Consider the following 15,774-nt stretch of genomic DNA (forward strand, 5'->3'; position numbering starts at 1 on the left):
TGTGTATTTCAAAACAGCAATTTAAACAATGAAAAAATGCATTTTTAAGTGGTTTCTGGATGATACCTGCTCACTTTTAAACAAGGTGCATCAGAGAACCTTTTTTTCTTAGAGAATACTGCTACTTTGGATTTTAGGATAATCTGATGTTTACTTTTTAAGAATTGTTTGGTACAAACGTGCCTTTATTTTACAGATTTTTGCTTTATTTGGGTTAATGTGTGCTTAGTGTTTCATAATGGCTTACAGATTTTTTAACCATCAAAAAATGTCAGACGATTTTAAAATTCGAGAGTAAGACTATTTTTGTTATTCTCTTTCTTATTTAGTTCATTAAAATAGTAAATGAAGCTGGGCAGTTATCTCTTTTCTTTTTGTTGTTTAGAAAGAGTGGAAAATGCCTAAAAAAAAGACTGGTGCCAGGAAGAAGGCAGAGAACCGCAGGGAACGTGAAAAACAACTAAGAGCATCAAGAAGCACTGTAGATTTAGCTAAGCACCCATGTAATGCTTCAATGGTAACAGCTTCTTTTGTTTTAATCAAACTATCAGTTCATATTTAACATTCCTTATGTATTTTATCTGAAATATACCTAAAAAAATTCATTGAGTATAGTGTTACCACATATATTTCATTATTTAATGAGGAACTTGTGTTAGAAGCAAGTTGCTCTTTGTTTCTCTAATCTGAGTAGCGATGATTTTTGTTTGATTATGTATTGTTTATAAATCCTAGCGTATTATCTTACCCATTTGTGCTAAACAGATACTGTACAGGAATGGGTAATAGGAACTATGTGACATTTACCACCGTTACTACCTTTACATACTTTAACTCAGTTTGTTTTTGGGTTTTCATCTTTTTTTCTCTTAGCAATCTTTAATTCATTTATTTCTCTTTTTTGAACTTCCCAACTTGCTGACATCTCTGTTTTGGCTACCTGTCCTATTACCTTTTATGCCTTTGTTTAATGGATTAATCTTGATAGTTTCTGGCTGCTTTGAATGGTGATTGTTATGTTATCGTTACTCTTTCATTTCTCCATAGTTTTATACTTTTTCTATTTCCAGTTTTTTCCTCTTTCTCCTTAGCTTCATCAAATGTATGTGAAATGCTGTTTTGCCTTAATTTAGCATTTACTCTATGCCAGTTACTATTTTAGGTACTACGGTGATTTATGGTGAATGACCTGATGTCCCAATCTCTAAGCTTGTAGTTCAGTTATTTGTTTATAAATGATAGAATTCCAACTTAATTGTAGGGAAAAATAGTTTATTGAGTGGATAATGGATTAATACAAGCAGCTAGAAAGGAAAAGGGTACAGCTATGAAGTATGATTGAAAAATATGCTGAATGCTTATATTTATTATATTAGTAGACGCATTGCTATTCCCCTCAAAATACTCTGCGGTTTGGACACACTTAGCCTATCATTCTTGACACTTTCTGAACCATTCTGGAAGCCCTTTTTTGTGTCTTTAGTTGGGCTCTTGTGGCTGTTTCAGTGTCCTGAATTGATTCAAAATTTTATTTTTCATGGTCGTTTTAAGGAGGAGTCAGAAGTCAGAGGATACAGGTCTGCTGAATAAGGTGGATGAAAAACAGTAATTTTTTTGAGCCCACCTTTCTGTTGGATGGCACTCAGCAGCAGCATTCACGGTGTTGTTGATCACATCTCCTAAGAACACTCCTGAGAGAGGACTTGGAGAACTGCTTCAGCAGGTAGCAGGAACATTGGGATAAGTGTGTTCAGAGCAAGGAAAATATTTTGAGAGAGATTAGTGGCAGTATTTCTCTTACTGCAACAGTTTTTAAATTTAATCATTCACTGTATTTTTTGATCACACCTTGTAGGTCATGGGACAGTTGTATCTCAGCTTGTGGTTCCATCTTTTACTTTTCATTCATTTTTGCTTATTATCTTCTCAGACTGCTCATTTGCTTTGCTTCCTAGTTACTCTTAGTTTACATGTAGCCCTTTATGTGTTGTTGAACTCAGAGAAAGAAAGAACTCTGATAGGTCTGTCATGAGCTAGTGTTCATTGCAGCGCTAATATTTATGGAAGGGAAGGGGTCAGGATTATGTAGCACAGATGTGGGACTCACCTGGGTGTCAAGGTCCTTTCCGGGAAAGGTGGGTGCTGGGCAGACAAAACAGTGAGGGATTGGCATATATAAACGTGTATAATGAGAGCTAGGTCTCGGTAGTATTTCAGTAAAGGCACAGTGCATTTGTTAGGACTGAGAGGTGATAAAGTTGAGTGTGTATGTAGGGATGCAGTTCACAGAGAAGGTGGGATTATCACTGGAATGTCCATCAGGTAGAGATTCACAGAAAAGTATTAGAATAAGGACAAGTATGGAGAAGAGAGAGCTTGAGATGTGCTTGGGGGAAAGGCTGACCAAAGAGAACAGCAAGATTTGAAAGGTGCTGAGGGATCACACTGTGGCGTTTTTTAAAGCTTTGTTTAAATGTAGGTATTCTGTGATCTTTTATTTTGTGTTCTCCATTTTTCTTTTGTTCATTCTGTAATATTTGACTTCTTAAAAGAAACGGGGAAAAAAAAAACCCACCACTATACCTTGCCTCTTTCGTGATGCCACTTTTTCTAGTGTGGTATGGCTAGAGTATGCCTTTGTCACATACTTTTGTTGTTTAAATATATACAGAAGCTTTTATACATGAGTGGAAATGGAGGGTTTGGTGTAATCCCACTTAAATTTTAAATTGGAAAACAAGATAGCAGAAAAATTAATAATATGTTTTTACTTATTTACAGGAATGTGACAAGTGTCAGAGGTAAATTTTATTTTATTTTTTTGTCTACATATAATGAAGTAGTTCCCCTGGTCTTTTATTTGACATTTACCTCATTTAAAATTTTTATTTTACATGACAAGGCGGCAGAAGAATAGAGCATTTTGTTATTTTTGTAATGCTGTACAGAAGTTACCAATCTGTGCACAGTGTGGTAAGTATATAAGAACACATGCCTTTTCTTTCATCAGATCTTTGGCAGTTAGTTTGTACCTGTGGATTCGTTATTGTTTGTAATGATATTGTAAATATTATTATAATTTGTAATAAAAATGTAATTGTAATAAATATCTAATAATGTCTTATCGCTAGTGAAATAACATCAGATGTTATTTGGCCTATTAGAAAACATTGAGTTTTAGTTTTGCTTCTTTGATACTGCACCGGGAAATAAGGTAAAATACAGATACAGGTTAATAATAAGTTATTTTAAATATCTAAAAAAAGCAAATTTTAGATTAAACATTTGGTGATTTTGAATTTTTAATTATGCTACCTTAGTCTTTTTTTAAAATTAATTTTATTGGTACATTTAATGTGTACAATATAATGACATTCACTGTTGGAAGTTTGTACCTTTACTTAATCAGTCTTGATTATTTTTTTCCCATTCCCCTACCCTCCCTTTAACCCCTCCCTCCTTCCCTATCTACAAAGACTTTGTTTCCATTATTTTTCATTTTCTCATAATAATTCCATTCCCTTCTTTCGTTTCCCCTACTGCTCCCATTTCCTCTTCCCCTTTGTCCCTTTTCCTCCTGTTTCACATTATTATACCTGTTAGTCCTTATTTACACTTTCAGTTTCTCACACTAGGGAAACTATTTGATATTTTTGCATGTGTGTCCTATTTATACTACTTAAGAGTATCACCTCAGTGTGCATCCCTTTAGCTATAAATGTCTCTAATTTCTCATTTTTTATGGCTGAATAGTATTCCATTTTATATTAAGAAACATTTCTTTATTCATTCTCCTATTGATGGGCTGCTGCCAAGTTTTAGCTATTACAAATTGTGCTATGAACATGGGTCCACATATACCACTGTGGTATGATTCTTTTAATTTTTTAGGGCTAATACCCGGCAGGGGAATAGCTGGCACTTCCAGTCCTAGTTCTTTGAGGTATCTCCATAGTGATTTCCACAGTGGTTGCCCCAGTCTACATGCCCACCAGCAGTGGAGCAGTGTTCCTCTTTCCCTGCAGTTCCAGCTGGCATTTGTTATTGGTTGATTTCATGATAGCAGCCTGCAGCCTTCTTTCTGGGGTGAGGTAGAATCTCAGCTTTGTTTTCATTTGCATTTCATGAATGATGGGTGATGTTGAACATTTTTTCATATGTTTATTTGCTGTTTCTACTTCTTTGTCTGAGAAATGTCTGTTCATTTCAGATGCTGATTTTTGGATTTGGGAGGTCTGATTTTTTTAAAGTTCTTTATAAATTTTAGATAGTAAACCTTTGTCTGAGGAACAGCTGGTGAAATTTTTTCCCATATTGTGGGTTGTCTCTTCATACTGTTGGTGGCTTCTCTTGCTGTGCAGAAGCCTTTTAATAAGAAGACATTCCACTTGTTGATTGTGCTGGCTCATGGGCAGCTGAGGTTTTGTTCATAGACTCTTTTCCTGCACTAAAGTCTTCAAGAGTTCTACCTAACCTGTCTTCCAGTTGGTTTAGTGTTTCTGTTTTAATATTTAGATCTTTAATCCATTTTGATTTTAGTTTAGTGCATGGTGAGAGATACAGGTCTAGTTTTAATCTTTGGCAAGTTGAAATACAGTTTTTCCAGCACCATTTATTAAAGAGGCTATCTTTCCTCCACTGAGGGTATTTGGCTCCTTTGTCAAAGATGAGGTGGCTGAGTGTGTCTGGACTTCTTTCTGTATCTTCTAGGCTGTTCCACTGGTCCTCAGGTCGATTTTTTTTTTTTGTTTTTTTTTTTTTTTTTTTTTTTGCCAGTATCATGCTGTTTTTATCACAGGAGCTTTGTGTCATAGTTTCAAGTTGGGGATTGTGTTACTCCCTACCCTTTTTTACTTTCTAAAATTGTTTTTGCTATTCTAGGTCTCTTTATGTTCCAAATGAATTTTTGGATTGTTTTCTCAAGATCTGTGAAGGATGCTGCTGGTATTTTAATTGGGATTGCATTGAATCTGTATAGCAGTTTTGGAAGTATGGTTATTTTTACTGTGTTGATTCTTCCAACCAGGAGCAAGGGATGTCTTTCCCTTTTTTGATATCCTCTTCAATCTCTTTTCAGAGTACTGTAATTTTCTGAGTACTGTAATTGTCTGAGTAGAGGTCTTTGATTCTTTTTTAGGTTGATTCCTAGGTATTTCCATTTTTTTGGATGCTATTATGAAAGGAATTGATTGCCCCATTTCTCTCATTGAGTCTGTTTTTCATGTTCAGAAAAGTCATTGATTTTTGTGTGTTAGCCTTGTATCCAGGTGCTTTGCTGAATGTGGTTATTAAGTCTAGAAGACTTGGTGGAATTCTTGAGATTTTCTGTATATCATGTCATCTGCAAATAATGACAGTTTGACTTCTTCATTTCCTATCTTTATTCCTTTTATTTCTTTCTGTTGTCTAATTGCTGTGGCTAATGTTTCCCAAACTATATTGAACAGAAGTGGTGACAGTATACATCCTTGTCTTTTTCCTGATTTTAGCATGAAGGATTTCAGTTTTTGACCATTTAGTATAATATTGGTTGTTGGTTTTTCATAGATGGCTTTTATGAGATTTAGGTAGAGACCGTCTGTTTCTATTTTCTGTAGGGTGTTTATCATGAATGTGTGTTGGATTTTGTTGAATGCTGTTTCTGCATCTATTGAGATGATCATAGGTTTTTTGGCCTTAGCTCTATTAATACAGTGTATTATATATGTTGACTTGCATATGTTGAACCCATCCCTGCATCCCTGGGATGGATCCCACTTGGTCAGTATGTATGATCTTCTTGATCTGCATTCTATTTGCCAGGATCTTATTAACGATTTTTGCATCTGTGTTCATTAGTGAGATTGGCCTATAGTTCTGTTTTTCAGTTTGGTCTTTCTCTGCTTTGGGAATCAATGTGATGCTTGCTTCCAGAAATTAATTTGGGAGTATTGCTTCCCTTTCATTGTCATTGGAGTTTAAATAGTAGTGGTAGTAGTTCCTCTCTAAATGTCTTAAGGAATTCTGCAGTGAAGCCATCATGGCCCAGCCATTTCTTAGTTGGTAAGTTTTTAATTACATTTTCAATTTTATTGATTAATATTGGGTTGTTTAGAATTTTTGGGTCATCTTCGTTCAGTTTTGGTAATTGATACAAATATGGGCATCTGTCCATTTCTTCTGTATTTTCTATCTTATTGGTGTAAAGGTTCTTGAAGCAGCTATTGAAGATCCTCTGGATTTCTGCTGGATCTGTTGTAATTTCACACTTTTCATTCTGAATCATGGATTTGGGCCTTTTCTTTCCTTTTTTTGATAAGGTTGGCTAAGAGTTTATCAATTTTGTTTATTCTCTTGAAGAGCCAACTCTTGACTTCATTGATTTTTTTGGTATCCTTTTAGTCTGCATTGCATTGATTTCTGCTTTGAACTTTATAATTTCCTCCCTTGTATGAGCTTAGAGTTTGTCCTGCTTTTCTTTTTCTAGAAGCTTGAGGTTCAGCACCAGGTTGTTTAATTGCGCTCGCTGTTTTCTTAATATGCGTATTCAGTGCTATGAATACCCCTTGTAAGACTGCATTCATTGTGTCTCATAGATTCTGATGTTGTATTGTCATTGTCATTTAATTGTAGAAACTGATTTCTTCTTTAATTTCCTTTGTGACTCATTGGTTATTCAGGAGTGGGTTGTTCATTTCCATATGTTTGTGAAATTCTTGTGGTTTCTTGTGCTGTTTGTTGATCTCCACTTTCATCACATTATTGCCTGATACACAGGAGATCCCTTCAACTCATTTGAACTTAGATATGTTCTGTGAACGAGTATGTGGTCTGTTTTGGAGAATGACCCATGTGCAGCTGAAAAGAATGTGTGTTCTTATTTTGTGGGGTGGAACACTGTAAACATCTGTTCATTTGTTTAAGAGTTTGATTGAGTTCTAGTATTTCATTGTTTATTTTCTGTCTAGTTGATCTATCTATTTGTTATAGGGGGATATTGAGGTCCCCCATTACTGTTGCGTTGGTACTTATTTGATTTTCATGTCTGTTAGTATTTGTTTTATATAGTTGGGTGCACTAGTGATTGGTGCATATATATTTATGGTTGTCATCTCTTTGTCTTGGATTGTTCCCTTTACAAGGGTGTAGTGTCTTTTTATGTCTCTCTTAACCAGTGTTTGTTTGAAATTCATTTGATATGCAAATAGGATAGCTACTCCTACTTTTTTTCCTGGTTTCCTATTGCATGGAGTGTTATTTTTCACCTTTTAATTTTCAGTTTATGAGTTCCTTTTTGAATATGTGTGTTTCTTGTATGGAGCATATTGTTGAATCTTGCTTCTTAACCCATTGTGCCAAGCTTTTTCTTTTGATTGGTGAATTGATACCATTAACATTGATGGTTATAATTGATATGCATTGACTTATCCTTATAATGACTTTTTCTTTTTGTTGGATTCTCCCCCTTTGCGTTTAATTTCTTGTCATGCCTGATGGATTCATTCTGCTGGGCTTCCTGGGGTTGTGATCCTCATTGTCTTTTCCTAGGATATTGTTTAAAAATTTTTCGAGTGCTGGTTAGGTATTCATGAAGTTCCTCAGGTGCTCTTTGTCACGAAAGTATCTTATTTCTCCATCAGTTTTGAAAGATAGTTTTGGAGGGTATATCAGTCTGGGTTGGAGGCTGTTTTCCTTTAGGGCTTGAAATACATCACTCCAAGCTTTTCTTGCTTTGAGGGTTTGTGTTGAGAAGTGTGCTGTGATTCTGGGAGGTTTTCCTTTGTATGTGATTTGTTTCTCTTCTCTGACTGCTTGTAGAATTTTGTTCTTCTGTTCAGTTTCTGGAATCTTAACTATTATATGCCTATGTGTAGATTTTTTTGATCATGGCTAGTTGGAGTCCTATATGCCTCATTTATCTTCATGTCAAAATGTTTTCCCCTGCTTGGGAAGTTTTCTGCCATTACTTATGTGAACAGTTTTTTTTTTTTTTAAATGTCATCTGCACTTTCTCCTGTTTTTTCATTGACTCCTATCACTCTTATATTATTCTTTGCATCATTGAGCAGCTGATGGATTGATTTCTCATGGTCCCTTACTATTTTTAAGAGATTTTTCTCTTCCTGTTCATTAATTGCAATCCTGTCTTGTATATCTGAAATTCAATCTTCGCATTGGCTCATTCTGCTCCAGAAACTTTCAGTGGAGTTTTTAATCTCCTGGAAATCTTTTTGCATCTGTTTTATGGATTCCATTTATTTCTTATGTTGGGATTCCATCATGTTCCTCAGAGCTTCTATTTTTTTATCTGTGTCTGCTCTAGATTTATTAATCATGTACTATGGGCACAATCTCTGCTGTCATCTGAGAAATTATTTCTGTATTCATTTTCTCCAGATCCTCTTTCGTTGCAAGTTCAGGGAGCCCATGTGGTTGAATATCAGATTGTTCTATCTTGTTTCCCTTTGGGGTTGCCTTAGGTGATCTGGAAATCTGGTTTTGGGACTTGTTTCCTGTTTCAACAGATGGAGCCTGCTGTGCCTTTATTGAGGTAACTTTTTGCTCACCCAGTGGTCTTCAGTTCTCAGCAAGCTACCAAGAGGCCTTTTCTCTGCTGCTCACCAGTACACCAATTCCCGGTTCAAGTCACCGATACTGGGGACAGGCCTCTGACTGAAGCTTGTTCACTTGTGCATCTCTTTCCTGGGTGATCCTTGGCTGTGCAGGTTTCCCTAAGTCTCTGGGATTAGTGCGGATCCCTGGCTGGGTTCTGCCTGCAGCTGTGGTGGTCTAGACCATACTGCTCATGCCGCCTTAGTTTTATTAGTGTCTTTTAAACTTTTCTGAATTTCAATTCCTTCTGCAGGCTGGGGATGTAGCTCAGTGGTGCAGTGCTTGCTTAGCAAGTTCGAGGCCCTGAATTCATTTCTAGTACCAAAATAGAAAAAAGACCCCCCCCAATAAAAGCCCCTTAGAAAAGAAAAAATAAAGTAAATTTTGGTTCCTTCTAATTTTATCTGCTAGGCAACATGGAATATACTGCCTGTACTGCTTTGTGACATGGTCTGTTAGATTACCCAGAACCATTTTATTTCACATGTAACCCAGTTTTTATTTTATGGTGACTTCTTTTTATGTGTGGTATTCCAGTGGCATTCTTGAATTTCCACAGATGTATTCCCAAATGACTGAAGTAGAGTTTTGTGTCATGCATCTAGTTTCCAAGTATAGATAGAAACTTTTACCCTGAAACAATGATTTAAAATAGAAATAAGTGGTATTTCCCAAATAGCCTTCTACCTGCTACCTGAGATACTAATAGGTAGTTTTGGATGAATACATTTGTGTAGGAAGTGCTGCAGGTTTCATCTCACTTCCATCTAGGAGATTTCTACTACATATTGTAAAAGTTCTGGAGATCTTCAATAAATAAACCTGATTAACTTTATTTACTCCAGCTTTATGCTGAGCTTTTTATTTGAGCAAATACCCCTTTATTTGGGGACGATAGTTTCAGGTGGAGCAATTTGGGATATCCCCATTTCCATGTGTCTTGGTGTAACAATGCTGCAGATGGTAACCAGTGTTTGGGCTTGTGTCTTTGAATGTTTCTAGGGTAGTTCTAGCTTTCAGTGATACGTCTTTTTGATTTGTGAAGTTAATATAAAAGAGAAAGCTGGCTTCCATGGAACACTTATCTATCTGCTTTTAAATCCTTATTTTACACAGGACAGATGAATGTAGAATGAGAAACTAGATTTTGTGGAGGATTCAGAGATCAAGTCTTATCATAAGTCAACGTCTCTGGGCATGGATTTTGTCTGTATACTGGGGTGCATTTCCTGTTCGCTGATACTTGGTGTTAGACATAAGCAGTTGGGGTAATTATTGCTTACTTTCCACTTTCTCTTTCTTCCCATATCCTGTTGTCTAATTTGGTTCATCCAAATTAAAATCAAGCTAATGCTAAATTAAGCATCTTTTTCTCTCCTGTTCCACTTGTAGAATCTCAGATGGGTGATTAATGATACACAGATTTTCCTTGCAGTGTTTTAGGTAATTTGCTGTTAAATCAGAGCTTTTGTGAGTATGTTGTAATTTTAAGTTGAAACACTGTCTTCTTTTTCTTGTGCTCAGTTGGGCACTATTTAAACATTGTATTAGAATTATTAGAAAAATGTTTACTTGGGGGCTGTGTTTATAGATTTTTACAAATGAATAAACTTAATTTAAACAGTAAGTTGCATAACCATTTTTGTTTGTGGTATTTTGTAGCAAGAAGTAAGTGACAAGTTGAAGCCAAACTGTTCTTACTGTAAATTATAAAATGTAAAATTCATTTTAAAGCATAGAAAATGTTTTGATTCATCTGTAAATTCATATAATTTTAAACTATTAAAATTACATTGACTTAGAGTATAACTTGTAATTTTTGATTTTAGTACAAGCATGAATTAGCATATAAATTTATTATATCATACAGTTTAGCAGGCTTATTAATATATTTCTACTCTTAAAAAATCTTCAGGCAATGAGTTCTCAGTTATATTCATTTTTTTCTTTTTAATTATATACAGTAAATTACTATTTCATTCCATTTGTTTTTAAAGTATTTACTTAGGAGCTTAGGCTAGAGCAGGAGGAATTAGTGAATACTTGTTTGTACTGTTTTGCAGGACTAATAGTGTACATCTTTGTCATTACTAGGAAAGACAAAGTGCATGATGAAGTCCTCAGACTGTGTCATAAAGCATGCTGGTGTATATAGTACTGGCCTCGCAATGGTGGTAAGCTTCTTGTCAAGTATGTCTTATTTATAGGCTTCCAAGGATGAGTGAAAGGTCTTTCTGAGCAGTTTCTTTTTTCTGAATAGCTGTGCTTTGTCTCTCGTCTCATTAATTCATTTCTCAATGGTAGCTTTCTTGTGTACCTTAATTAAATGACACAAAATAAGCTTTTCTTAACCAACATTTAAGCCTTTGGTTAAATTAACAACTGAGTTTTAAAAAGAATATAGGATTAATAAGTTTTTTCCTTTTAAGCATTACATTTTAAAGAAAAGGTATACTTTATATATAATCTTTTCATTATATGTAGGATTTTCTAAGGAGGTCTAGTTTTTTTTTTTAATAAATTTTGGGTTTTTTTTAGTAAAGCATATTTTTTATTAAATATGAATTACCAGTTTTACCATATTACATGATTTTATGTAGTCCCAGAAGAAAGTAATATTTTTGTGTCAAGTGAAATATCTTATTTCATGCTAACTTTCTCAGAACATACAGTTCTGTCTCCCTGTGTCTGTCTTTTTCCAATTGGTCATGTAGTTCTCACCAGTCTTTCTAGGTTCTGAAATCACGCCCTCTCTTCCCTTGTCCAATCAAGTGTAGATGTATCCCTTGATATTTTTCTAAATGTCTTGATATTTTTCTAAAACCTTCTCCTGTCTTTTTTAGACTGTCTCCTTAATGTAGCCTACATTACCTAATTAAGAGTGCTCTCTCTCTCTTGCTAGGACCCTGGCTGATTTAAGAAAATAGTTAAAAGATTTTCTAGCCTTACTGATAATCCACTTTTACAAGTCAAAAATCATTCTTCCTATTCACTGCTTTTTTTGTTACTTATGGAGCCTTGAGTGGTACAATACTAAATGAGGTTCAAGAGGCCAAGATATAAATGTAAGCTCAGTTGTAATGCAGATCTGGCAACTGGATTTAGTCTTGGGACTTAGGGTTCTCATTTATAAAGGAAAGGTTGTGTAGCTCTATTCTTTAAATATTCTTTCTAGTCTTAATATTCTCTAGGAGTCAGTGTGTTATTGAAAGACATATTCTTACTAGGTTTATATAGAATTGAAGAGTTTTACCCTGTTGTTTAATTTATTTGCATATGTTTTACTTTTTTTTTTGCCTCAAAGAAATAAAATGATTTAAAGCATAAGTTATTTTAAAAAGATGGCAGAAATGCAATATTTTCTGTTATTCTACAACACTATTTGATTGTTTTATAAATAAATTTTGTTGTATCAGAAGTGATCGTATTTAAAAATTCAACTTGGTTAAAGGAATTTTTATAGACAAGGAAGCTTAATCTGTGGATTCCAAACTCCTTTGAATTTGAATTTCTTTGAGGAGCACTTGCAACTCCTTAATTTATAGAATAAGGAGATAGTTCCCTTTTGCTTACTTTTTCAAGTTTTGCATGTTGTGTATAGCTGTTGACGAAGTAGTTGTTTAGAAAACCCTTTGTATTTTAACTCAACCAGTACAAGATTTAATGAAGCTACCCACTGTTGTTGAGGTTTGATAAATTGCTAAATGTGTAAGATTTTGATAGTTGGCCATTGATTAGACAGTGATTGCAGCTGGTCATTTGACAGTGATCAAATGTTCTTGTTCCTTGGTTGCAGGGTGCAATATGTGACTTCTGTGAAGCTTGGGTTTGCCATGGTAGGAAGTGTCTCAGTACACATGCCTGTGCCTGCCCTCTTACTGATGCTGAGTGTGTTGAATGTGAACGGGGTGTATGGGACCATGGTAAGTGATTACATGTGAGCCGTGAACTTTGCTGTAAGTGAAGGCTGACTTTTAAACATCGAATGCTATTTTTTTAAGATTATCTTAAGGGTACCATCATTTGTAATTACTGGTACTATTTTGATGGAAAATGGATTGACACCAGCAGTAATTTTGAGTGCTGGCGCTGTTCACCTTGGCAGGTAGGAGGAAACTAGTGGTAGGAGCAGGTGATCTCTTTGCCCACAGTATAAGGGGTTAGGGATTTCAGGGAATCCATTATTGTATGGTTTGATTTCAAATACTTCAGCAGTTTTCATTTTAGCTTTTATCAGAAGACAGAATGCTTTGTACCTCAGAAATCATTTGCTCTCTCTTTTGAGCAGTTTTAGAGATGAATTTTCTAAAGTTAAATTTATCGTATTTTTTTTTGTGGGTTTGTTTCAATCCATTAGGTGGCAGGATATTCAGTTGTTCTTTTTGCCATAACTTTCTCTGTGAAGACGATCAATTTGAGCATCAAGCCAGCTGCCAAGTACTGGAGGCAGAAACATTTAAATGTAAGTTTTTTAATATTGCATTTTCTTTACATCTAACATTATGTATATTATAAATGTTTAATGAAGAAGGAATCAGGTCTTTTATGCCATCTCTTATGAGCTGTAATTTTCCAAGCTGTGTCTATTTTGTTTCCAGAAAAGAAATGAAAGCACATAATCCTAAGATTTTCAATAGAGATACCAGTGGCTTATTGGTTGTAATAGTCTTTCATTTTGTAGCTTGACCAGGCATTGCAGGACTTGTGTTCCAAATGTCAGTGTCCCCTTCAAGTTGTTATACATCCAAACCCTACCCGTGTCCCCCTTCCATTTCCAAATGCCCTCAAGTAAGTGATAGCATATCTAGTTTGTTCTTGCTGCTTTGTTAGTTCCAGTGATTCTTACATAAGAGAGTACATCAGAAATAACTTGTGGAGCTTTAAGAAACATAGGTACAAGATATTATCCTTGGAGTCTGGTGGCTGCCAGGCATCTGTATTTGCATGTAAAATTAACAGTGTTATTGATTAAGTTAAAAATGGTAGCATCTTTATAAATAATTTTTCTCAAAAAGTGAATTGAAAAGAATCCACAAAAATGCATTAGTGTATGGTACCTGCCACTTACCCTTCATTAAATAGTAGTTGCCATGATAGAAAAAAAGACTGAAATTCCTAGATTCACTCTCTCTAATTTGGTTCTTTTTCTGCTGTGAAGTGATAATTTCTATACTTATCTATAAATTAAAGATTAGTAAAAAAAAAAAAAGATTAGTAAGTCATTGATCTGAGATATGCATAAAACACATATATTTACATAAAATTCTTGCAATGTTTTTGTAGAAAATTCTCAAGAATTAAAAAGAGCATTTGAGCTGGGCATAGTGGTGCACGCCTGTAATCTCAGTACTTGGGAGGCTGAGGCAGGAGGATTGCTGTGAGTTCAAGACCAGCCTGGGCTACATAGTGAGTTCCAGGTCAGTCTTGACTGCATAGTGAGACCCTGACTCAAAAAAAAAAAAAAAAAAAGAAAAAGAAAAGCTTTTGCAAATATATGGCATGGGGCTAGGGATTTAGCTGAGTGGTTCTGGTGACTGCCTCACAAGCACAAGGACCTAAATTCAATCCCCCAGTACCAAAAAAAAAACAGAAAGTATATGGCATGTTTGAGGCTTTCTTAAAGGTATTTGCAGAATGTGTAATATAAAAATTGAATTAATTTATTTGAGGCCTTGGTGCTCTGTGTATTTGTAGCCTGTGAACCCCAAAGACAGGCAACTACGAATGTAAAGCTATAGTTTCATTGACTGTTTGATTCAATGGAAGACCCAAGAAGAAAATGAGAACTGAATAATTGACAGAATTTTAAGATGAATCCTTCTCCCATAGGTGTTTCATGCAATCGTCTTGGTCAGCATTCTTGTCTCCGTTGTAAGGTATGTTTGTATGTTTTGTCTTGTTTTTTAAGATTGAATTTTGAATCCCTATTTCTTCCATGTGTAGTGGGTTTATTTATAGCTGTAATTAATCAGTGGGGCCTGCAATTGTTTAATTTTTAATTTAGTTTAATTTAATTTTTGAGATTCTTGACTTGAAGTTGAGAAAGCATGACTTTCCTCAATCATCTGGTTGGCTTGTAGTAGAGTTGCTACTTAGTGCACTTGTCTCCAGAGTTGTAGATCAGTGTTTTTTATACATTACATTTGTAGAGAACATTCTGACCCAAGTGTTGGGAATATATTTTAATTCATTTTAAAGCGCACCTTTTTAGAGGAATTTGAGTAGAGTGAAAATTCCCATAGTGTTGTGATTCTTTAGGCTGTCTCCAGCATTTCTGCTGGTCACAGAACACTAAACAGGTGCAGCCAGTTCACTTCCCTCAGAAATATTTCTCTGGTCTTACATTCTCCTTTCTCTTTTTCTCCCCCAACTCTGCTCCAGTTTTACGACCTGTCAGTGTGATGAAAGTGTTCGTGCTTTCCAGCTTTAGGCATTACCTGTGTCTCTATGGTGTCCTTTGGCTGAAGCACTTTTATTTTTGCCTACCCTTCTGTAGCCACATTTACTTTCAGATCTTAGCTAAGACTCATTGTTTCCCAGAAAGCCTTTTTTCTTGAATCCTGTGTCCTGTTTAGCCCCTTGTCTGCACTTCTCTGTCAATGCTTAGTGGCCTGTAATTGTTTCTCCATTTTTCTTTACATTGTGAGCGTAAACAGGATGTTAATTGTTGCTTCATCAGGGATCTTGTGAGTACTTACATGTTAGTGCTAGATGAATGCATCTCCACATCACGTTCTGTGTAGTCAGTCTGCCTTGTGGTACGTCATGGCTCACAAGAGTCCTGGCACAAACCATTTCCTAGGAGTGTGACTAGTCCTGACAAAATTCTTAATCACTCTGCCATAGCGAAACTCTTAAATTCCCTTGAAATACTGAATATTTCAAAAATTACTTACTTTATTTTTACTTCTCCTATATAGGCTTGTTTCTGTGATGAACATACAAGAAGCAAGGTGTTTAAACAGGAAAAGGGAAAACAACCTCCTTGCCCTAAATGTGGACATGAGACTCAGGAGACAAAGGATCTCAGCATGTCAAGTAAGGCTATTAAGATAGCAAAGGAATGATTTGTTTTTGTGCTTGGACAGAGTTCACCTTCATTCTCTTATTTTTAAAAATTCCTTTTTCTTTGTGTTTTGAAAAGCTGAATGTCTTCTCTCTTGATTTTTTTTTTTTTTTTTT

At 35.2% G+C, this 15,774-nt stretch overlaps 1 protein-coding gene across 1 annotated transcript in view; it reads left to right on the forward strand.

Annotated features, from left to right (window-relative positions):
* Window positions 1–287: 287 nt before the first annotated feature.
* The window catches only part of LOC104873280 (zinc finger protein 330), a 17,172-nt gene continuing 1,685 nt past the window's right edge, over window positions 288–15,774 (forward strand). Inside the window, exons 1-8 of the mRNA XM_010639864.3 lie at window positions 288–517; window positions 2,782–2,801; window positions 2,903–2,973; window positions 10,687–10,766; window positions 12,389–12,515; window positions 12,950–13,054; window positions 14,422–14,468; window positions 15,513–15,630. Coding sequence (XP_010638166.1) covers window positions 398–517; window positions 2,782–2,801; window positions 2,903–2,973; window positions 10,687–10,766; window positions 12,389–12,515; window positions 12,950–13,054; window positions 14,422–14,468; window positions 15,513–15,630 — 688 coding nt within the window. The 5' untranslated portion in view covers window positions 288–397. The remainder of the gene's footprint in view (window positions 518–2,781; window positions 2,802–2,902; window positions 2,974–10,686; window positions 10,767–12,388; window positions 12,516–12,949; window positions 13,055–14,421; window positions 14,469–15,512; window positions 15,631–15,774) is intronic.

Source organism: Fukomys damarensis, unplaced genomic scaffold (assembly GCF_012274545.1).
Source record: "Fukomys damarensis isolate Sample0158 unplaced genomic scaffold, DMR_v1.0_HiC HiC_scaffold_38, whole genome shotgun sequence".
Taxonomy (NCBI): Eukaryota; Metazoa; Chordata; class Mammalia; order Rodentia; family Bathyergidae; genus Fukomys; species Fukomys damarensis.